We start from the raw sequence: 22,793 nt of genomic DNA, 5'->3' as shown, positions 1-22,793 counted from the left end.
AGTGTAATGATTGTTTACCACAAGCAAAACCCGTGATTTGAGCCACACTTATATTGGTTTCCTGGGGTCAACTGCAATTTGCTTGTAATACGATCATTACAATCGGCTGCCCCCATGCCTGACACCTAAAAGCATGTTGTGTTGAGACAGTTTGAATGTGTCTTACATGCAGCCAGATTGTGAGGCAGAAACCAGCAGTAGATCTAAAAGTGTTTAATATCGGTTCTGGGAGCTTTGACGAGGTAAAGGTTGGAACCCTAGTTACGAACAGCTCAATTAGTATTTCACCAAAGGTCTAATTTAATAGTTCTTCAACCTTTTTGACTTCTGACACCTAAATGTTTGTGTTCTTCAAAGGCCACAATTTCACCTGTTTTATCTGAATAATTGTACGGAAGCCTGAAGAGGTGCAAATAAAAGTATTTTATGAATAGAAAGCAAAGAATAGAGGAATTCTGAGCAAATAATTTGTTTGTGCACCAAGATTTTCTCTGCTTATCTTTCTTGTCAATTATCATGACCCATTTTATTTATTTTGGGAACCACTGATGATGTCCAAACTTCATAGAGAGAATAAATCATTGAGTTATCACAAACAGGGTGGCTTAAGACTTTTTTTTTTTTTAAATGAGGTCTAATTGTGTTTTATGTGTTGACTGGTACAGAAAAGGTTTTTGGTTTGTTAAGCATTTGGTCTGTAGACAGAATTCAATCCTATCATCATTACACACACATTGGGAGATATATCAGTACTTTATCTAGATATGATGTAAATTGGTTAAATATCTTGTCATAATCTGTATTATAAGACAGACAAAAACAAACAAACTTTTCTGTCTTTTTTCCCATGCTGACCCCTGTCCACCATAACAGTCAAACCAACAGGTGGACTTATTATTGAAGCTGATGTTACTGTGTGTCATGAAGTAAAAATGCATATTCCAGGATGTAGGTTTTTATCTATTGATCTACCGACTAGTGAGAGAAAATGTGTACTTTGAAAATACAAATGTTTTTGTTCCATTTTGAATAATGTGACTCCTTTTTTTCATATATTATTTTGTCTTTATTTTAATACTTATCAACATTAAAATGCATTTTAATTTGAAATGGGTATACTGGATTTTCGTGGTTAGGATTTTATTTTGAAGTTTGTAATCGGAAGTTGGATCCCATTCACACTTCTTCGTTGAATCTGCTCCAGTGCACCGGCCGGGGTTAGCTAGCTAGCTTAGCCGAAACAAGTGTATTCACGTTTTATCGCTTTGTTTTTAAAATGTCTAACCCAACACCATCTCAAAAGCCTTCAAACTCTGAAAACCCTCGCGTCTTCTTCGATGTAGACATCGGTGGAGAAAGAGGTCGGGACATTTCTCATTTTACCGCTAGCTAACAACCATTGGTGGTCAGTGTGTTAGCTTTGTTCTAGCTCTTTCTGGACACTTCTACAAACGGAGAAATTTACCAGCACGAACTAAGGTTACAACGTAGAAATAAACCAGTTTGTGCATTAAAGATACTGGTTTTTAGACTATTATCTAGTGTGAGCAGTGTTTAAGTTAAGAAAAATGTTTGTTTCTGATCCTTTTCAATGTGAAACCACGTGTTCTTGTTTTATTAAGTGGTTTTTAACCATATCTCTGTTGAGCAAAGTTGTTATGTATTGATCTAAATAATAAGTGATTAATTGAACATAGTTAGCAAATAGAAACACCACAAACAATATGGTGAATTATGGTATTTTACACATTTTTATTTACTTAGAGTCAATATCTAGTAAACATTATGATTTGTTATATGTACGTATATAAGTTCTTGATAGATCATCTGTGGTAGACTCGTAATCAACTTTGTTTTCTGTCCACAGCTGGCCGAATAGTTTTGGAGCTGTTTGCTGATATCACCCCTAAGACTGCTGAAAACTTCCGGGCGCTCTGCACTGGAGAGAAGGGCATTGGCAAATCTACTGGGAAACCTCTGCACTTTAAAGGATGCCCATTTCACAGAAGTAAATGGCCCCCACATCTACACACAATGTCACTGTGATGGATTTCATGTAGGCACGACAACTTCACCTGTGCAAAAGTAGCTGAAAGGACATCCAGTGCACGGAGCCATCAGGAGACTGTCTAGTTATACTTGGATGCTGAGCACCCTATTAAAAATATCTTCAGTTTGGGTTTTCAGTTTACATAATTGTGTGATAACAGTTATATGTACCTGGCTCAGTTTCAAGTGCAAGAGTTGGAAAATGTTTATCTCCCACTTTAATTGTAGACTATAATTTCACATGCTAATACACAGAGTGCGTTTAATTTATGGAGCTTAAAGTACAAATGACATTCAAGCTGGTTGATTATCAAATGTAATTTGACATTTTTTTGGCAGTCATCAAGAAGTTTATGATCCAAGGCGGTGACTTTTCTAACCATAATGGCACTGGTGGAGAGAGCATCTATGGGGAGAAGTTTGAGGATGAAAACTTCCATTACAAGGTGAAACAGCTTTCCAGTAGAATTCCAGTTGTACGACAGCACTGCAGTAGATTTTTTGTGGTTTCCTCCATCACACTATCCCCTTAAAAGTCTTTTAGTAAATTCGTGCTCCTCACTGTGTGAGCTAGTAGTGCTGTCTGTTGTTTTAATTTTACAATGTTTGTTCTTTCTTTCCATGTAGCATGACAGAGTGGGTCTGCTTAGCATGGCTAATGCTGGGCCAAACACTAACGGCTCACAGTTCTTCCTCACTACTGTCCCCACGCCGCACTTAGATGGAAAGCATGTGGTCTTCGGACAGGTGTTGAAAGGAATGGGGGTTGTAAAAATGCTGGAGTCTATTGAAACTAAAGAAGACGCCCCTGTGAAGGTAAATGTTTCCTGTTGAAATAAGTGACACATTTAGATTTCATAAACCACAACTTGACCACAGCATTCATTGTTTCCATTACTTCGTTACACCACCTGACACGTTCATGATCAAAATCACATCCAACTTGTGAGAATTGTCTGTGCTATGACTGACATTTTTCTGTCTGTCTTTGCAGCCATGTATCATAGCAGACTGTGGTGAGCATAAGGACGGGGACAGCTGGGGTGCTGCACTAAATGATGGGTCAGGGGACATCCACCCAGACTTCCCTGAGGACTCCGACATCGACTTTGGAGATGTAAGTATCAGTGAAGTCTTTGATCTTCAAGGACATGAGTGTGCTTTGCCAGATAGCATCAGCCTGCTCTTTGGGCCACAGTTACAGGACCACTCTGGCAGTCTGGCAAATGTGCCTGTTTGTCGTCATATGCACGGCCAGGCGAGAAGATCAATATGAATTTCAATATCAAGATTAGGACGTGTTCAGCTTAAAAAAAACTGGAAGCATAGAAAAACTGTTCCTAAGCAAATTGAAGGGCTTGTTCTCACAGTGAGTAATGATGGATTACTAGAAGCATTTCAGATGTGCTCACATTTAGTTTCACCTTGAAATGAAGTGGTTTAGATAATATAAGTAAACTTGTCAGAAATAGTTTCTTACTCAGTGGACTTTGTGTTAGTGACGTCTTTATTTTCTCAGACCGGAACCTGCACCCACAGAGGTGTCAGGTCCAATAGAAATGATGTCAACAATCATGTTTAAAAAAAAAAAAAAAAAAACGGAAAGGAATTTAAGTCAGAGTTTAGAGTTGGATTATGTCTTTCAGGTTGATAAGGTTCTGTCTGTTGCTGAGGATGTGAAGAATACTGGAAACAACCTCTTTAAGAATCAAGACTGGAAAGCTGCTGTCAACAAATATAGCAAAGCCCTCAGGTAAGTGTGTGTGTGTGTGGGGAGGGGGTTAGTTTCAGTCATCAGTCACTTTTATTAAGCACAAGTCCAAGAGGCACAGTTTTATGGAACCCATCAAGATGAAATGAATAATCTCAGGTCATTTACACATAAATATCATAATATATTACATCCGGTATTAATTGAAATCAACTTTGTGGCTAATGTTTACGTGGACTGGCTGTGTGTCAGCTTTTGTGTATGAGCCTCGTCTTTGGGCAAATATACTTAGAAAATAAATGTATATCAAGGCAGTTTATGGCAATGCACAGTAAGAATGAACACATAGAGGATCATAGATTAGTCACACTTTTTACTAGTTTATATACAAAGAATAAACTGAATTCATTCTGACTCATTTGTTTGCACATCATTTGTGCAACAACACCAGCAAGGACTTGTGCTTAATTGAGTGAAAAACACTGCGTGTCAAATCTATTGAGATAACATGGCCAGACGCAGACTGGTGTCACTGTGCATACACAATATTTCTTTCTGGGGGTGTGGTAGGTTGCTAGTCGTTTTTTAATATTGGCATGATTTGAGTTACAGTATGTTTCGGCATCAACACATTAGGGATTCAGACCCACATCCTGTCTGATCTTTACTTCTGCAGGTACTTGGAGGTGAGTGGAGATCAGGTGGAGGAGGACGCGCAGAAAAAGCTGGAGCCGATAGCTCTCAGCTGCTTTCTTAACACGGCAGCATGCAAGCTGAAGATGCAGCTGTGGCAGGATGCTCTGGACAGCTGTGATGAGGTGACACAGACCAGAATGTAACAAACACAATTTGTCTTTATGGTTGTCTTCCTTCATTGCTGCCTGGCTTGACAGCTGTGTACCATTCAGACTCTCCGTGCTAAGAATTTATGCCCTCCCATACTTGTGAAACTGTTCTTTTGAAAAGGTTGTTTATTAAACTAAAACTGTTTTTGGAAAGGAAAATAGCTGAATTGGTTACTGGTAGTAGACAATATACCTTAAATACACTGTATTTTGAATTAGAAATGATTAAATCTGTCAACCTATAGTCAGCTTTTCAGAAACATGATGTTTGTGCAATGCACTAAATCCCTGGTTAAATTAATTTGAGATCATTTTACTTGATTAGATTAGAGTTGATACAAAAATGATTTTAAGACAGATCAAAAATTCACAAATGCAAACTTTTGTATGTTTCAGGCTCTGGAGCTGGACACAGGAAACACTAAGGCACTTTTCCGAAGGGCCCAGGCCTGGCAGGGGTTAAAGGAATACAGCAAAGCCATGGTAACACTCACTCTTTATCTCCTAGAGTTGTAGTTTAGCATTTGGCACATGGATTGACTTAATTTCACCTGCATGAATTGTTTAGATTATCCACAAAGTGCATTACTTGACTTAAGCATATTGTGTTTCTCACTCGACAGGCTGACCTGAAGAAAGCTCAGGGAATAGCTCCAGAAGATAAAGGTAGGCAACTTCATATCTTCCATTTGTATATTGAGTTAATTTAACATGCTTTTAATTAGTTTCAGGATGGTGTAATGGTACTGTACTCTGTCTAGTACCTGCTTTCTGTATGTTTAGCACATAAAAGGTTTAGTAAAAACCATTTAATACCTCAGTATTGGAGTTAAGTGATATAGCAGCTGACACACAAGAGACAGCTAAAAACATTAGTCTATGTGTTGGTTTGGGGTTGAATATGTCTAGTTGCATATATGATTTTGAGCTTTTTTCATTAAGCCTGCTTTGGTTGTTTTGATGGGAGTTGGGAAGCAGAGAATCCCAATACTTAAAGGCTGGGTGGAGAGAGTGCACTGGGTGGGCTCTGGCTCTCTGCAAATCTGGAACTCTTCTCTGTTTTTGTCAGTGTTGCACTGCTCTTTTTCTAATTTAAGCTGCAGTTTATTGGCTGCTGGCTAGGAGATAAGAGCTGTCAGCGCACTTCATGCTCTCCCTGTGCCTTCTGGATCAGACAGTCTTTAAAGGGAAACTGAGCTTGTGTGAGCAGAAAGACAGATACATTGTACCCAACTGGGCACATAGGAACCAGAAACTATGTTTGAAACCTTAACATCAAAGGTGAAATATTATCCAGGACGAATTAGAAATGATTAGGTCATTTAAAACTCACTGACTTGTTGAGCTTTTTGTTTGGAAATCTAAATGATGATTTTTCTTCTACAGCCATCAGCAATGAGATGAAGAAAGTCCATCTTAAAATCCAAGAGGAGAAGGAGAAAGAGAAGAAAATCTATGCCAAAATGTTTGCATAAAATTTGTATCTAATGATGCAATTAATACCATTATCAGCATTTCAGTCTTCAAGGGGGAAGCTGCACTAACAAAGATGAGACTAACCATGGGAATGAACAGCGTTTTCAGTCGACACGTCCTTTCATGTTTTCCAGCAGATTCCCCTGTCACTGACAAGTAACTTGTAAGTTTTGACCCATCTTTGCTGTATGAATAGACTGCACTGCTCTGAGAAACTGGATGCATAATGCTGGTCTTTATTCTGATGTTTGAAGAAGAAACAAAATTATTTTCATTTCATAGTAAGCATTTTGATACAGTGTCCTAGACGTAGGGCACGTCCATTTGTTTTTAATTGTCAATAAATCTAAAAAGAAAACAGTCAGGTGTTCTTTATTCATTGCTGTGATACTATGTAGTTTTATGTACAATACTGTGTTGCTAAAAAGCTTAAAACAGTTTTAGGTGCCCATATTGTGGATATTACAGCAATGATACAGAAAACTGCCAATTTGACATCTACTTCTAACTTTGTATCTGGTCCTGTGTTCTGGATGGGTTTCAACATCCCTGTGCTGTGTTTAGACTTAATACCTACTGTAGAATTTAATGCCATCTTTCCTTGATATCCTTTTTGGATATTACTTCATAAGCAGCTACATGATCATTTTCAGTTCCCATACTTAGGCACATTTACCAATCACTGGTAAATACTTTAACCCTGAATGTCTCACTGTACATTACAGTAATCTCTGAGGACAGAAAAGTAAAACAATACAAACAAACTTGACATTCACATCCCATTGTAGGCTGGTCCACCACCTCCCTCAGGCACAACCCAGTTAATGTTTTGGCTCGGGTCCTTGATATCACAGGTCTTACAGTGGACACAGTTCTGAGCGTTTATCTGCAATCTCATCCCATCTCCTGTTTCGAGAGGAACATACTCGTAGACACCTGGGAGAGTTGGTGAAGAGAGAAGGAAATTAGTAAAAAAAAACAGGCCAAGAAATGAGTGAATATGTCCAGTAACATGTTCCACTTTCTGTCACGGTTAAGACTTTGTTACTAAAATTATGAACAATGAAAAAACGAACACAGTCAGTGCAGCAATGCGTCAGAGCCAAAGGTTCACACTATGTACTTCTGTAATACAAACCCCTCCGTACATGTAATTTAAGAAGGGCAACAGTCTTTGATTGTACTGGACTTGACCTACAATTTCGTTCTCCTCTTTGCTTCATGGTAAGTGGTAAAATTATGCATCATTTGAAACCCTTCAGCTCACAGTATGGTCAAATGTGTCATTGCTATAAAGCTCAAATGCAGACCTGTCCACCACAGCAGTGTGAGATTTACATTAAAGGTTGTGAATTTGTAGAAAATCTCACAGTTTTTGAATAAGACAGACTGCAAAGAAATGTATTTAATATCAATATAATTGATAGACCAGATTTGAATTAGTAAGGACATGATTTATGGGTGAATGTTGAGGTTTAATGTTGAAGCTTGATAAACAGTCAAAAGGTCTATTTAAAATGGGGGTTAATGAAAAGTGTTAATGAAGCGTTACTAAATCCTGTGGACGTATTTCAGCACAGTTCACAGATTATGTTCTGTAACAGACTCGATAGACAGGGTCCTAATGAATGAGGTTAAACCAGTGAACCTAACCTATATCCTCTAAAGTTTAGAGGAATTAACAGGTTTCAGTTGTCACATTATTTGCTGCTTTTTGTCACCATCACCATTTCCAACCTGTAAGAACTGTTCATTCATACCAGTCAACAAAGCTAAGTCTATAACTAATTACAGAAATGATTAACCCTGCGACCCCGATGCTGCAGTGTGACCCAAGTTTGTCCTGGTTAAATCCAATCTCCCCGACTTCTGCGGGCAACAAAAGTGCAGAACTGTCTCGCTGCTTTGGCTTCTGTGAACACAGCACAGCCGCTGACCACACGTCAAGTTTCAGTTACCAGAGAATTCAAAGAGCGCCGGTGTCTGAGACAGAATAAAGACTTCTGCTTCTCACTCACAACTGCTGCACTGGAAGCCAGATAAACTCATCCAATAACCTGAGACTGCAACTTCTGCCTGGCTTAATAAACACACGCTCAGACCTGTGAAGTATTGATAAAAATGCCAACTCAACTAATGCGGGCTCGCATACGGAAAATGGTGGCTGTAGTTTGTGTCTGCAATCTAACTTTATTCATCCGGAGACCTTTAGTGAACGGTTTGAAACATTTCATTACGTCTACAACAAACAATTCTTTCTTCTTCTGCACCTAAAAAAAACACTTCTAAAAATAGCAGCTAGTCCAGTCACTTTAGGCTCCAGGTGATGCATTGCATTATTTTGTTTTCCTGATTTATTAGATTGGTAAAAATAAAATAAAAGCTTCTCTGAACACTGTTACTGTACATTTATAGCTTTCCAAAGAGCAGTGAAACAAAGTCAAACCCAAGAGCCAACTTCAGGTGGGAGCTGCACTGTATACCATTTGTTTAGTAATTAGTTCATCAATAATCGGTGAACAGTTTCAATAATGGATTGTTTTTCATTTATAACTATATTTAGGTTTAGGTAAGCTTTGCTGGTTACAGCTTCTCAAGTGAGAAGATTTTCTGCTTTTCTTTATTTTATATTATTGAAAAATTAACTAGCCTGGGTTTGGACTGTTGGTCTGATAAAAGAAATAGAAATTTACCTTGTAGGAAATTGCGACATTTTCCTATTTTATAGACCAAACAATGAATTGGAAGATTAATTAACAATAAAAAGTCATCGTTACAGTAGACGCAGCCCTCCTTAACAGGCATGACTGACACCACAGTGTGAACATCAGCAACTACCACAGACATTAGAACGAGTGTTTGAAATGACATGGATTTAAATGAATTTGAGATTTATCAGATGCACAGAGCACTGTTCTCAAGTCAGAGGAGTCAGACTATGCGTGGACTAAATGAAATATCACTAAAATAGCGCTTACATGAGGCTCACGTCTCTCTTACAATATTTATAGTATCAGAATTGTTGCAGATACATTTTCTCCCCATTGGCTTGTCAGGTCAAATAAGTAGAGATTTAATTTCACCCTGCTGAAGCTTCAAGGATATCGACTCTCTGGCCCCTGATTATACTACTAATGAGTGCATGTGACCCACTTACAAGCCCTGATTCACTTGAACTTTGATGTACTGAAAAAAAGATCACGGTTATCTGCAGCCTGATAAACTGCGCAGGTGATGCTCTGGAGTGGCAGTGATGGTGTTACCTGCTGGGCAGAAGCGTTGCTCTGGTCCATCGTAGATGGCCAGGTTCCTGTTGACAGGGATGCTGTCATCCTTCAGGGTCAAATGTGGGGGCTGGTCCCCCTCGTGGTTGGTGCCACTCAGGGCCACAGAGGAGAGCAGGTCAAAGCTTATCTTGCCGTCAGGTTTGGGATACTCAATAGGAGTACAATCTTTAGCTGGTTTCAGCTGGTTGGCATCAAGGCCTGAAAGACATCGAGCACCCCCGTCAGATAAAATAACCTCATGTCACTTGTAGAGAAATAACTGGTATTGAGCTGGTATAGTTGCTGTGTAGGAGCACAGCTGAACACAAATGTAATGCTGACCGCAGTGTTTCAGTGTCCACGGCTCTTTTCCTCTGAGAATCCAGTAGAAAGCACCAGTATAGATCATGCCACCATACAGGCCAAAGTAATTGTGGAAGGACGGCCTGATGTTTCTCACTGAGTACAGCTCTTTCCACACCCATGAGTTCTTGAAGGCCTCAGCGTACTCAGGTACATGAAGTCCTGGGAGGAGAAAAAAAAAACAAAAAAAGGTAATTTTGGTATGTGCTACTGTGATGTGTATTATTCTGCACACTTGTGGTACAAAGCATCGATTCATCCTGATCTGGCCAAATACAGATTTATTAAAAATTATTTTAACACTTTTAAGGAATATTGAGGTTAAAACTTCACATTTGGAGAAACAGTCCATATACAAATATTTCAAAGTCACATCTATGGCATATATCTGAAAACTATGGCACCGTTTCTGATAAAACACTGCATTTGTCTATTTGAACTACATAACTTTAGTCATTAATAAAGTCAAAATAGAGCTTTATTATTTTGCCCTTATATTTATTGCCATTCTAGGTATTGAACTAATAAGTCTAACATTATAACAGTCATAATATTCTGCTGTCAAGTCAAAGTATTTACACAATACAGTACCATACTACGTCCCCATCAGTTAGGGTCAATCTGTGACTGCTGTGTCTTTTCTGAAAGTAAGCTGAAACATTCTGAACTGACATTTTTATTGACACTGCAGTTTTTCTTTTTGATGGATGCACCTGCAGTTTCAGCACAAAGTGTACATCCCCAATGAATCTCTTAAATTTACTCATGTTGCTTTGTAAACAACAAATTAATAGGTTTGCTGACTTGACCTTTTTATAGCCCCACACATACTGCAACTTGATATTTAACCTGATGCAACCCAGCTCTGTAGCACTAACTTTACAGAGCTTTAATTCTGCCGGTGCTACCTTCATTGATGGTTTCTTTAGGTCTGTACCTGCTGTCTCTGAATCCACGCTGTCTGCTGTGACTTTGGGGAAAATGGCCTCAGCAGCCAGCATGCCGCTCTTCATAGCCGTGTGGGTACCTTTGATCTTTGGGACATTCATGAAACCAGGGCTGCAGCCAATGAGCAGCCCTCCAGGGAAAGTCAGCCTTGGGATAGACTAGAGAGGAACAGGAGAGAGTTCAAGCCCATTTTTAACTTAGTTGCGTTCTACTTTCACAGACCTTAAACTTCAACTGGGTTTCAAGAATATGGCAGGTGTTCAGTGTTGTGAATTTTGAGCAAATTGGCTATCAGCATGTCCATAATTCCACCACTTCCTGACACTAACAACTATATTACAACAATTACCACATGTGAATACATACTGTATCAATAGGTGAGCCTTAATTTCTGAAAAACATCACAAAAGTACCTTGTAGAAATCTAAATAGGTAGTTTCCACAACAAAAAATAGAGCAAAAAAGTAAAATCGCCATCGACATTAGTGGTAAAAATCAGGTAAAATCGACTATATGTTTCTTTAGTGTAGAAACTTTTAATGTGTTCACATTCTAATTCAGGGTCTTTACTAGTTAGAGCATCATTTACTTTGTGACAGATCCAACGATGTTATCTATGGTTGTATTGGAAGAATAATCTCATAACAAAATTCAGTTTGCTAAAAAAGAAAGACGGACAAATTATTAAAAATCCAACTAACCTCTTTACAGACTTACAAACTCATTTGATGTGAACAATAAATAAATCACACACAAAGGAATGTCTCTGACTGACTTAATTAGTAGCTCCTTTCTGATGCCATTCAGCTGGAACAACATTAATTTGTCTGCAAAGTAAATTAGACTGTAAATTTAGAGTTCTACTGATGGCTTTACTTCAATATAAAAGTAGGATTACATTTTAACAACCTCTTTAGGGAAACTGGGCAGTTTAATGGAGTCACACACAGTGGTCTTCCAAGTATTACACAAACTAAGTACATTTTGTGATTTCCCCTGTGGCATAGCTGCACTCGCACTCAATCTTGTGACATGTAGATTAGGTCAGTATGGTGCCATTTGTTTTATATGACAGCAAATGCTTAGCTTGTTCCACTGCTCACAGATTTATCTTGTAAATGGCAAGTTAATGGACAAATTTGATAATCAGGGTTTATGCTCGACAATTATTACTGATAGTGAAAACATATTAAGTGCACACATACCTGTAATCCTCCCTCGTTCAGGGCCCTGGCTCCGTATGCAATCCTGTGGCCTCCCTCCAGAGTACGAGCCACAAATGGATGGTGTTTCCAGCGCTGAAACTCTCTGAATGGGCTTAGGTAAGGGTTGGTGTAGTCAAGACCTACCTGGAGTGGCAGAGGGTTTGCTGGTTTAATTTGAATAATTTAAAAAGATCTGAATTTAAAGGTGTTTGTATATTATGAAGTCCCAATAGCTAAAAGAAGGGATATAGTTTTTCCTACAGTATACGGCGTTGAAGGGTTAAATCTCAACTCAATATCTTTTTAAAAACATCATCAGGACCATTCAGTTGTAGCCTCATATGAAATCAGTTATTGTGCATCATGCCTAAAATTGCAGACCTGGACTCTAAAGTGGGCAATGTTCAACAATGTTCCCTCATCAAGTCAGGAACAGCTCAAGAGGCTCTGCAAAAAAGCTTCTAAATGTAGGAAATGATTTCTGCTTTTTTTTTTTTTTTTTTTTTTTTTTAAAACACAGATTTTCTACAGTATTTTAGCTTGTAAATGAAGGGGTATTGTATTATTTACATTTACAATTAAATATGTAACAGATAAAATGATTTGAATAATTAAATCAACAAGGACACACATTTTCCACTGATCATTAGTATTGTTTCTCTATAGATTTCTGTGAAATGCAAACAATCAATTCCAGGTTTACATTAAGAGTTCTTAAAAAACAAATATACTCAGGTGAGCCAAAACACTAAGATGAAATTAATAACCCTGATTATGCAATAATGGCTGTCAAGGTCTGAGAAATAATTGGTTCTCATAGTCAACGTGTAGCAAGGAGGGAGAAACAGGAAAGTGTGAAAACTTTGACTCTGACAAAGACCGATTAGGAGCATCAGCAAAACTGAAATAATCTCTGGGTTGTTCTAGTGAGCAGAGGTGAGTACCCACTAACAATGGTCTAAGGGAACAAACAACCAACTTGAAAACAGGGTGTTATGTGCACAGGGCTCAGTGATGAATGAATGAATGCAATGAAGATTATCAGGTCACGTTCAATCCACTGCGATTCTACATCGCCACTGATCACAGCTTAAAGGACCTGCTGCACATTTTGGTGTTAGAAATCACGTGGCACTATCCAAGGGCTTGTAGAGTCCAGGCCTCGGCTTGTTTTGGCAACACATAGAGCACTGTCAGGATATTGGGAAGGTCTTAATGATTTTTTTTGGCTTCGTCAATTCACAGTAATAATATAAAACTTCAACCTTCTAACTATTTCTTCAGATGTTCAGTAATAATCCTTCGGTTATCGGCTGCCTGCTGAAACATCCAGCTCTCACAACTCTTTATATCATTGTCAGAAAGCACTCACCACAAAGCCCAAGGCCACCAGTGGCTCTCCCTCATTCAGGTGATACAGGAAGGATCCTCCATATGTGTTTCTATCTAGGGGCCAACCCACAGAATGCTCCACTCTCCCTGGCCTCCACTTCTTCTCATCAATTGTCCACAGCTAAAAGAAAAGAGGGAAAAATATCATTAAGTATTTTCCTCATTCATCATTTAGACCCCTTTCAGACCTACATTCACTATGTTTAGCTTTAAAAAGAGTGAGTTTGTGTTTCCATCAAGGATGAGAATCCTGTTGTGTTGCAGTAAAAGAACACATATTTAGTTCAGATAATATAGACAATCATGTGGTTTCATGTGTATAGAGCTTAAACTTAAGGTAACAGTAATGCCCATAGATTAACCAGAGGCAGCAGGGTCAACAGATGTTACTTCAAATTAGGCTTAATATTGTAACACTAAACACTTTGCTACAGTAGATATTTCAGCCATAAACCCTGTTTTTCTAAATTAAACATAATCATGTAGGTCACGTTTCTGCATGCATTTCATACAGTGACTGGAACTACTTTGTGAATTCACAGCAACATCTGCTTATTAATGACAATAGGATGGTGGCGCTGCGAGTGGCAGCCTCTCTAGCAGCTCCGTGTTAATGCTTGCCTTTAGTAGTAATTTGTGGAAACTGCTGGAAACTGAATTTCCCACTGGGATGAATAAATTATTTATCTATCCATTTTATTTGTGTACTCAGGATTGACACTACTCATTAAAAATAATCAGATTACAGGAAATGTAGGTCACCAACAGAGTGATCAGCATTAGCTTGATGTGGGCGGCACATGTTATTTACCTCCTTCAGGCCGATGGCGTAGGTCTGAGGTTCACAGTTCTCGCGCAGGTTGAATTGCTTGTAAAGCTGCTTGGCTAAGTGACCGTGACAGCCCTCTCCAAATAATGTGACTTTAGCATGGAGCTCCATCCCCCTCTCAAACACATCCTGTCCAAACAGAGGAGCAGTATGCATAACAACAATCCATGAGTCAGACTGATCTAAATATAAAGCAGTAACTGTGGGTAATATAGATTAGAAAACTAAACTAACGTTTGTATAAGTATAAGTATTTTTTGTATTGTATACTCTTTTTAGTTTGTTTCACCTTTATATTTTTTCACAAGGCCTGATGTATCTAAGCACACAGAAATACCCATGTGACTGGGTTATTAAAGAAACTTTTATTGTACACTACCTTTGGAGAGCCATCTTTGGCGATGCCTACGTCATTAGTGGCAATTCCTTTTACACTTCCATCTTCATGAAACAAAACCTTGACAAGAGTAAAACAACTTTTAATTACAATGACTGAACAAATCAGGGGCACTGTATGTTTGAGTAGTGGATTATATTGTTTATGGCTTAACAATCAACTGATGCAGGTAAACCTATTATCAACCAACATAAGCTTCAGCATAATAATGACTTAATAATCATTTTAAGGAACAAAGTACCAGTGGTGACCATGATACTGTGTTTAGCACCATAGAAGATGGAAAATGTGTTAAAATATTTTAAATAAAGCACATAGTAAACCAGCACATGAAAGAAATTCAGTGTAGGTCTTACTTCAGCTGCAGCATAACCAGGGTACATCTCTACTCCAAGCTCCTCCGCCTGCTCTCCCAGCCAGCGCACAAAGTTACCCAGCCTCACTATGTAGTTCCCGTGGTTCCTCATCGGCAGACCTACAAACAAAAGGAAAAATCTCAAAATCTCTATGCACAAGTACTTCTTTATTTAAAAAAAAAGAAAAGAAAAACAGGAATATTATCAGTTGGGGAAAATGGGGCACAAGTGTAAATGCATTCGCAAGGTGAGATATGAAGCGTGATACATCTGCATACTTAAATCTTAAACTTAAAGTACTTAAAGTAAAAGTATAAAACTTATATATGGAAAATGTATTTCCAAATTGACTAACTCAATATAAAGATATGTCAGTGGTGTGATGTAATTCAGGTTATGCCTTTGAAGAATGTTCCATCTAACATCAGCCCAGCAACACAATATACACTCATTGGCCACTTTAAAGGGTACACCTGTACAATCTAATGCAATCCATACAGCAGCTCTGCCGATGAGGTTTACCTTTATAGGTTATAGTAATGTTTTATCCCCCTCATTTATGTCAACGAGGAACCAAAATATTAAAAACATCTCCTATGTACTCTTCTGACAGTTGGAAAACAACAACTTGTCAGACCAGTGGTGCAGCTTAAAAGTGAAACAGTATTTTTATTCAAACAGATTAATAGGGGCTTTTACCTGGCAACATTGGGACAGGTATTCTGTGTTTCTCTGTTAAAATGCTGAACACATCTTCAGTCACTGGAGTGTTCAGAGGTGCCTGAGGTAAGAACAGTGAGTGTCAGTTTTGCCTTCATAAGGATTTTTGTGTATTATTTCGATACATTTACAATGAATTAACTTTTTCTATCGATATTTCCATGCACATATTAAGACAAATGTGTCTGTTATCATACACATATCAATAATACAATACCAGCACAGAAAACAAACAAACAAACAACAACAAAAAAAAGACACTCACTCCTCGTTCCTTACAATCAGGAAAGAGCTCAAAGAGCGCACTGGGCTCCAGACAGGCTCCTGACAGAGTGTGTGCTCCAATCTGAGAAGCCTTCTCCACGAGGCACACTCGCAGCTCCTTGTTATGTTCATTGGCTAGCTGTTTCAGACGAATGGCTGCTGAAAGACCAGCAGGACCCCCGCCTACTATCACCACATCTGCCTCATCGGCAAACCTCTCCATTTCGATTCCTGGGAAAGAAACAAAAGATAAGAAAGAAATGTTCAATAAGAACTACATGGCCTACAAAAGACAAGCACTGCATTCAGATTCAGTGTAGGTACTAACATAACATTTTAAAGTAACTCTAAATGATGCTGTCTCTTACCTTCCCATCTGGGATCTTTATCCCGGGGGTGGATGGTATAGTGTGTTGTGATGCGAGGTGCTGACACTGACGAGCATGTCCTTCTGTGTACTGATGTGTACAGCTGAGGGGCAATATGCTCTGTCGGTACTGTTTTCAAAGCCCTGATACATCTGTGGGCTGCAAAGGAGAAAACAGCTCTGGTTAAAGCCCAAATGGTGTGCATGCTGCTGTTTGCCATCTACAATGTGTGCTCAGTTGTTTAGCTGCACCAGATGACAAAATCATGACAGGGACAAACAAAAAGCTATTGTGATAGATGATGCAGTGAACCTGCCAATCTGCACGTAGCTAAATTGGAGAAGGTTAGTAGCATCCTGCTAGCTAGTTAGCAGACTGACATATGTTGCTACTGCTAAGCTAAATTCAAGGTCCAATGCTGCAAATTAATATAAACCTTAAAAAACAAATACATTAGTAACTTGTAACACAATGTCAAGGTACTAACAGGATCTATTCATTTCTCAAAAAGGCGTCAACAGACATAAAACCCTGAAAAAGGACATTGTTTAGTGACCTATATCCTAGGTTGAACTTTAACCTAGATTTTAGCTTCATGCTAAAGTCAGTGAGCATACTGGGCTATTTTGGCTAGTGCTAACGCTAGCATATGTAGAAAGCCGCCAAGCAATTGTAGACATTAGCAGAAATTATACACAATTTAACCCTGCTGGGTAAAGATTGTTGGCAAAGGTAAAGTTAGCAAATAAGCACAGAAAACGTACGATGCATTAGCTAAGTAGAGATAAGCTGACATACCTTGGCATGAATATCTGCTAGCTGGAAACATCCTGTGTCAGCTAGCATAAGCTCACTAGCAGACAGCGTGTATTATTATTATTATTATTATTATTATTATTATTATCTTAAAATCAGCCGACTTGTCACTTCACTGTGCAAACGTGAAGGAAACGTGTAAACCGGACGCTCTGCAGGCAAAAGTTGAACAAACACACCTTACAAAACACGTCTCATAACACACACGTTAGGGAGCGTGAAAAAGCGGCGCTGTACGTGGTAACTGCGCAGGCGTAGATCTTTATACTGGATTGCGTTTCAGCTCCGCGGTGAAACTGAGGAGTCAGATGTTTTACAACTCTGGTCTCAGAGTGACTGAAGATTTTTCACTGTTTCTATTTAAATTAAAATATGATGTTATTGGACCATAATTATTGATTTTATTAATGTGCACTCCAATAAACCTTATACATGGCTTTGATGATTATATATTCTGACTCTAAGAATTAAAAAGGTGATTTATAACCTCTTCTCATTATACTGTGTTTCATATTAGTAATCTCATTCTGAAAAATGACTCAATAAATGGAACAGTAAAAGTACAATAACTGCTTCTGTATTGTAGTGATGTTATTACGAAGTTGAAGTGTGAATTAGTGAAAAATATTCAAGTAGAAATACCACTAAATACTGCTGCCTAAATACTATATGTGCACATGACTTCATACTCCCACTTTAAACAAAATGTATTCTGTCTCTAATTAGAATTCACCCATAGGGGGTCTTCTAAAAATGTTATGACAGCAAAATATTTTCTTTTTATCTCTTACATACTGTACGTCTGTACAATTCTAAGGATAAATAATTAAACTTTATGCTGCTTTATACTTTCGGCTACAAGTTATAATAAGTGCCAAAGCCAATTTCACTAAAGAAAGAAAAATACAAAAGCAACCTTCACATGTAATTTTATTGTACAGCACAGGTCAATACAACAAATTAACTGACGACACAAGTTTAAAAACCAATGTTCCCATCAATATGCTGCTGGCGCCTCTGTATTTTCAGCAGGTATGTGAATCGGAACATAAACACATACTGTCAAATACAAGGTATTCACAAATTATTGTTAAAATAATCAATGTAGTCTCTGTTTTACAGGATGTCTGCTATAAATTCATGTATTTATAATGTCTGAAAAAGTTCTTTAGGACTTTAGTGAACAAAACAAGAAGAGTTATAATTACTCTACAAACATCTGTATACAGGTACAGACAAATTGTACACGGAGACAAAAAATGTGTGGTGTGCTGTAGTGGTTGTTGAGGTGAAGTTGAGTCCAAGTTTAAGCCACCAGACCAGCTGGGGTATTTCTAGATGAGATTTATTATTAAAAAATAAATAAATGACTGCCTATAAAGCTACAACCCACTTTACTTTATATCAGCTTATACCTGCCCAAATTAAATACATCCTCTGTTTAATATATTTGAATTATGTCTTGCATTACATTCAACATGATGCTAGAATAGCAAAAACAAAAACACAGTTTAGATGGAGAAAATGCAGAAGAAGAAAAAATGAAACACTTGTTAGGATGAATCATAGGTTTGGACAGTGATGTGAAAAAGGCATGATGCAAGTAGATTGAATGTACAGTACCGTTAACAATGAGTTCAAACTAGCAACATATATGTGCTTGTTGATTTGCTTTCTGAAGTTCTTAGTAGACACTGAACCCGGAACCCTTGGCACTTAAAAGCAGCTGCCTGTCCACAAGAATTTCCCCAAGGGGATAAAAATAATATTAATTATTATGTAGAAAACAACTGCTGCTTTGCAGGTGATACACATTTCAGATTTTGCATTTGTAGTATCACTGTTTCACACTATTCTCCAATGGTTAATATATGGTGTATAAACCTTCCCTTTTCAGGAAAAGTTTGTTGAGCACCACCCACAGTGGGGGATCTAAAAGCAATTACATAGCGTGGCAAAAAGGTGGCAGAAGTTTTGGCAATGTTGCTGGAGGTCAGGTGGGACACTTGTTCTCTATGCTGTGCATGTTCAATGTATTTTAGTTTTTTTTAAATTATAATGTAATTTATTATTTAATTGTTATTATGCTAATACGTAGGTATACGATTTAAAAATGTGAATATTTATGGTAGAACCTACACAAGGCCTGCAAAGCTCTGGCACAGCAACGTTTAGCAAAATACTAACATCAGTGAGCTAACATGCTAGTGTATCACAAACTGAATAGTTGATACAAACCTAAAATCAAAACTGAAAAAGAAATACATCGGTCGTAGCATTTGCCTGCAGGTGGGGCAAACTGTTCTGTAATTCTGCTGCTGTGATTTGGGCCTCTGTTTTTTTTTTGTCTTTGCTCATTACTCTGTTTATTATTAAAAAAGTGCGGTCTCCTGCTGTTGGAAACATGAAACACGCTGTTCTAAAATGAGTTTTTCACACAAACAGAGCAACTCTTCATTAGAAACTGCAACAACAAATGTCTGAATCACTACTGTGACGTGATGGCAGTAAAATCTATGAAAATTTAATGTCTTAGTTTCATCGCTGCATAAACGACAGCATTAGCGCATCATGTATATATTTATTAAGAATGATTCTTGTTGCCTCAAAGGAAAACTTAATGTGTTCATATGCATGCTACATTCTTTGTAGTCCAGCAAATCCTCATCATGGCAATCAGAAGAATTAGCAACAGATTTCCTTTTTTTCTAGAAACTCTTTAATCATATTAGTATTAGGGTTTTCATTATTATAATCATAATGTCATTCTAGAAACAGTAGTCATTAAACAAACAGAACACCCACAGAGTTTGCTGATTTACAATCTAAAAGTGTTACCAATACTTTGATATCGTTTCCCTCATCAAATGTTTTGCCAAGTAAATAACTGTGTCTGCGTTAACTGGTTCATGAATATGAATATCATTTCAGCAGGGCAGGCACAAGAATAATGCAAATACAACATGGTAAGAAAACATTCCCATTTAAACAAAAATGAATGCAGTTTATCATTCCCCAATTATTTTCAGCATATGCCACTTTTTCTTTTAATGAGAGGCACACAGTCACATTTCTTGTTGACATTTCAGTTTTTATATATGCAGAACAACACTGGATCCTGCTGCAGGGAGCCTACTGAACCCTCTTGTATCTAATTGGAATTTGTCATGTGCCAGTAGCAGCAAGTATATTTTATATCATTTACCTGAGACAGCTGTCATTTTTGGTACCCACAGTAGTTTGGCTCAGCCAGCATTTGAGGACAAAGACTAAATAATTAAAAGATAATTAGCCATTCTGATCAGTGCCTAATGAGATTTCAGTCAAAACAAATAAAAAAACACTGGTATCATAATGGAATATAGTCATGTTACCACTATTCTATCATCAGAGCTTAAATCACAGAAACTGAAGAAGACATAAGAGGGTAATTATGGTGCTACACAGGAGACTTGCCATGTCCACTCAGATTAACTTTGCTGAGTGCTGCCACAGAAATCAATGAAAGCTGCTACAACAGCAGGGACTAAATTGTACCCATGGTTTAAGAGACACATAACACTCTGCATCTTTTGGTTTTTATGTAAAGTTCCCTGTTCTGGTATTTGTTGAGAACGATGTGTCCATATTCTGGGCATTCAGTGCTTCTATAATGTCAGCATCCCATTGTGGCTGGTCAACTGATACGTGCATAAAAGGTGCAGGTTTTGGACATGAAGAAAAGCCAATTAAAAGGCACACTGATAACACGACATACACGAGTAATAGAAATGCACAGTGCCTGCTCAGTTTTAATGGAGGGAAAATACAAATTGATGAGCCTCATTCACTGGTAATTGGAGTCAATTCAAATGAGCCACCCACAGCTGATGTAACACTGAGTTACCTGTGGCTGATGTAATATGACTCTGAGCTGTTGTCAGTGTTGTCAAATAGTGAAGAAATGAATGAACCAGGGGAAAAGAAGAAAAGACTCTAGAAAGCTATGGACATGGATTTACATGTCAGCAATTTACGTTCAAGTTATCTTTATGTATTTTTGTCCAAGAAAATTCAATCAATGGAGCAGAGGACAAAAAAAAAAAAAACTTCAATATAGATTAAAAAAATAAATATTATTGACAACAGGCTCCACTGCTTTCTCATAATGTCATGTAAAAATTAATGAGAGATTATTATTGTGTGAGACCTGAAGTCGTGGTGTCTTCACTACATTAATCTCAACCATAACAAGACATGTTTTTAACCAATAACCATTTATTCTAACGAAAATAAAATATATTCTGTACCGTCTAACCATTTTAGACTACTGTGACTAAAAGGAAGCTTTCGCTTTAAACAAAATACAGTATTTGGCCTCTCATTAGTGTTCAAAAACTTTTTCAAATTTGACGTGCCAGTATCGTAGTAAATGAATGTTCTGCTCAGAACAGATTTCTCCTGTATCATGTTTTAGCTTTTAAAAGAAATGATGAAAGAATCCTTCTGTGAGAAATTAAACTGAGCAATGAAAGCCAGTGGAACACGAGCCACACCATAAGTGGAGCAGGCCTTCTGTTCTGTATTGATAAGAGATTTGTTTGGACCCAGCATGTAGTCTTCATTAGGGGGACTCGACTGCCATAAAAGGGATTTCTGCACTGACTTCACCCTTCTGCCGTGAAGGCTGCTGCTTGGGCAAAGCATGCACACTGTGGGAATTTTAAATACCCAATAAAATAAAATCAAAAACACTAATGAATACTTATGACTTTCAACCACAAAGAGAAATCGGAGAACAAATCGTGAACTGTCCTTTTATGAATTGCTGAGATAAATGAACCTGAATCACATTTAATTGGTTAAGGTGACACTTTAACAACATTTTGAACAGATTCCTGTTTATTTGTTTGTTTCTTCATCTGTCTGTGTGTATGTGTGGTTGTGTGTGAGTGTGTCAGACACTGTCTGTTGCTGCGAGCGTACTGACAGCACTGTATGTTGCTTCGGTTGCTGAGTGCACGCAGTAATGTCATTGTATCTATCGTTGGTATTTTCCACAGGGGTGAGCTTGGCCAGCGTGGCTGTTGTTTCCAGAGGGTGCCCCGGGGCGAGGCCGTGGCTGTTCTCTTGCAAGGGCCACATTTCTTGCCAGGTGAGCGATGGAGGATGAGCTGGCTGACCGCTGAGCAGCGGCCTCTTCTGCCTGTAGTTAGCCCACACCTGCAGAATGGTCTCTTTGAAAGGCCGCGTGGTCAGCGTGTAAAGGATGGGATTAAGAGCGCTGTTGATGGGGAGAATAAATATGACCACCCAGGAGCTGATGGTGCCTGTCGGTGGAGCAAAGAAAGACAGAGAAGGAAATAAAGCAACAGAGCTTTGTGTTGGGGGCCTTTTTTCCAAAGAAAATCATTTGTTTCTCAACAGAGGGCATAATTAAGGAGCCACAGCTCAGCAGGATATTTATACGATGGGTTCTGCACAACAATAAAAGTCAACAATGTCAAGTTCAGTAAGGTGTTAAATGCTCTCTACGTGTAACAAGGGCCCTTTAGGACCTCTGAAAAGCTCTTTAGCAGACCTTAGTGAACTTGAAAATAAATCACAGTAAATTGAATATTTCAAAGAATATCCCATAAAAAACCTCTACCTGTTGGAGAACAAACAATCAACTGTAATCTATATCCCTGCCTATAAAATGCATATTAAATATACAGTATCATGTCCTGGAACTCTGGCAAGAAGTACCCACTTTAACAAGTTATTAGCAGAGCAGTGATTGTTTAGAACATGAAGATAATGTTATAAA

General features: G+C 38.1%; 3 protein-coding genes across 4 annotated transcripts in view; 1 reads left to right on the top strand and 2 right to left on the bottom strand.

Moving 5' to 3' along the window:
• Positions 1-1,177: 1,177 nt before the first annotated feature.
• ppid (peptidylprolyl isomerase D) lies at positions 1,178-6,441 on the top strand. The gene is made up of 10 exons (XM_026357712.1): positions 1,178-1,361; positions 1,868-2,008; positions 2,389-2,495; positions 2,677-2,865; positions 3,044-3,166; positions 3,696-3,802; positions 4,437-4,578; positions 5,002-5,088; positions 5,229-5,271; positions 5,992-6,441. Exons 1-10 carry the CDS (start codon positions 1,277-1,279, stop codon positions 6,078-6,080), a joined length of 1,113 nt encoding a protein of 370 aa, XP_026213497.1. The 5' UTR covers positions 1,178-1,276; the 3' UTR covers positions 6,081-6,441.
• etfdh (electron transfer flavoprotein dehydrogenase) lies at positions 6,438-17,204 on the bottom strand. 2 transcript variants are annotated; one of them, XM_026357710.1, is made up of 13 exons: positions 16,988-17,204; positions 16,190-16,348; positions 15,823-16,052; positions 15,537-15,618; positions 14,838-14,956; positions 14,464-14,541; positions 14,067-14,213; positions 13,236-13,376; positions 11,864-12,007; positions 10,648-10,816; positions 9,690-9,872; positions 9,345-9,566; positions 6,854-7,017 (listed from the first exon to the last, which is right to left on the bottom strand). In XM_026357710.1, exons 1-13 carry the CDS (start codon positions 17,016-17,018, stop codon positions 6,854-6,856), a joined length of 1,869 nt encoding a protein of 622 aa, XP_026213495.1. In that variant the 5' UTR covers positions 17,019-17,204. The 2 variants fall into 2 exon arrangements, with proteins under 2 accessions (XP_026213496.1, XP_026213495.1); XM_026357711.1 differs by lacking the exon at positions 16,988-17,204 and having other exon boundaries at positions 6,438-7,017.
• A 4,673-nt stretch (positions 17,205-21,877) lies between these two features.
• rxfp1 (relaxin family peptide receptor 1) overlaps positions 21,878-22,793 on the bottom strand; it is a 46,658-nt gene continuing 45,742 nt past the window's right edge. The window contains exon 18 of the mRNA XM_026358072.1: positions 21,878-22,314. Coding sequence (XP_026213857.1) covers positions 21,887-22,314 — 428 coding nt within the window. The 3' untranslated portion in view covers positions 21,878-21,886. The remainder of the gene's footprint in view (positions 22,315-22,793) is intronic.

Source organism: Anabas testudineus, chromosome 10 (assembly GCF_900324465.2).
Source record: "Anabas testudineus chromosome 10, fAnaTes1.2, whole genome shotgun sequence".
In the NCBI taxonomy this organism is placed as follows: Eukaryota; Metazoa; Chordata; class Actinopteri; order Anabantiformes; family Anabantidae; genus Anabas; species Anabas testudineus.
The sequence above is the reverse complement of the archived record's forward strand: the minus strand, read 5'-3'. Positions and strand labels throughout refer to the sequence as shown.

Excerpts from the sequence above, each read along its gene's own strand:
- ppid (XM_026357712.1), top strand. The coding sequence starts at position 1,277 with ATGTCTAACCCAACACCATCTCAAAAGCCTTCAAACTCTGAAAACCCT. Across the intron at positions 2,009-2,388 it reads AGGATGCCCATTTCACAGAA|TCATCAAGAAGTTTATGATC; the intron begins GTAAATGGCCCC and ends TTTTTTTGGCAG. Across the intron at positions 2,866-3,043 it reads AAGAAGACGCCCCTGTGAAG|CCATGTATCATAGCAGACTG; the intron begins GTAAATGTTTCC and ends CTGTCTTTGCAG.
- etfdh (XM_026357710.1), bottom strand. The coding sequence starts at position 17,018 with ATGTTTCCAGCTAGCAGATATTCATGCCAAG. Across the intron at positions 13,377-14,066 it reads ACGCCATCGGCCTGAAGGAG|CTGTGGACAATTGATGAGAA; the intron begins GTAAATAACATG and ends CTTTTCTTTTAG. Across the intron at positions 12,008-13,235 it reads TGGTGGCCTTGGGCTTTGTG|GTAGGTCTTGACTACACCAA; the intron begins GTGAGTGCTTTC and ends CTGCCACTCCAG.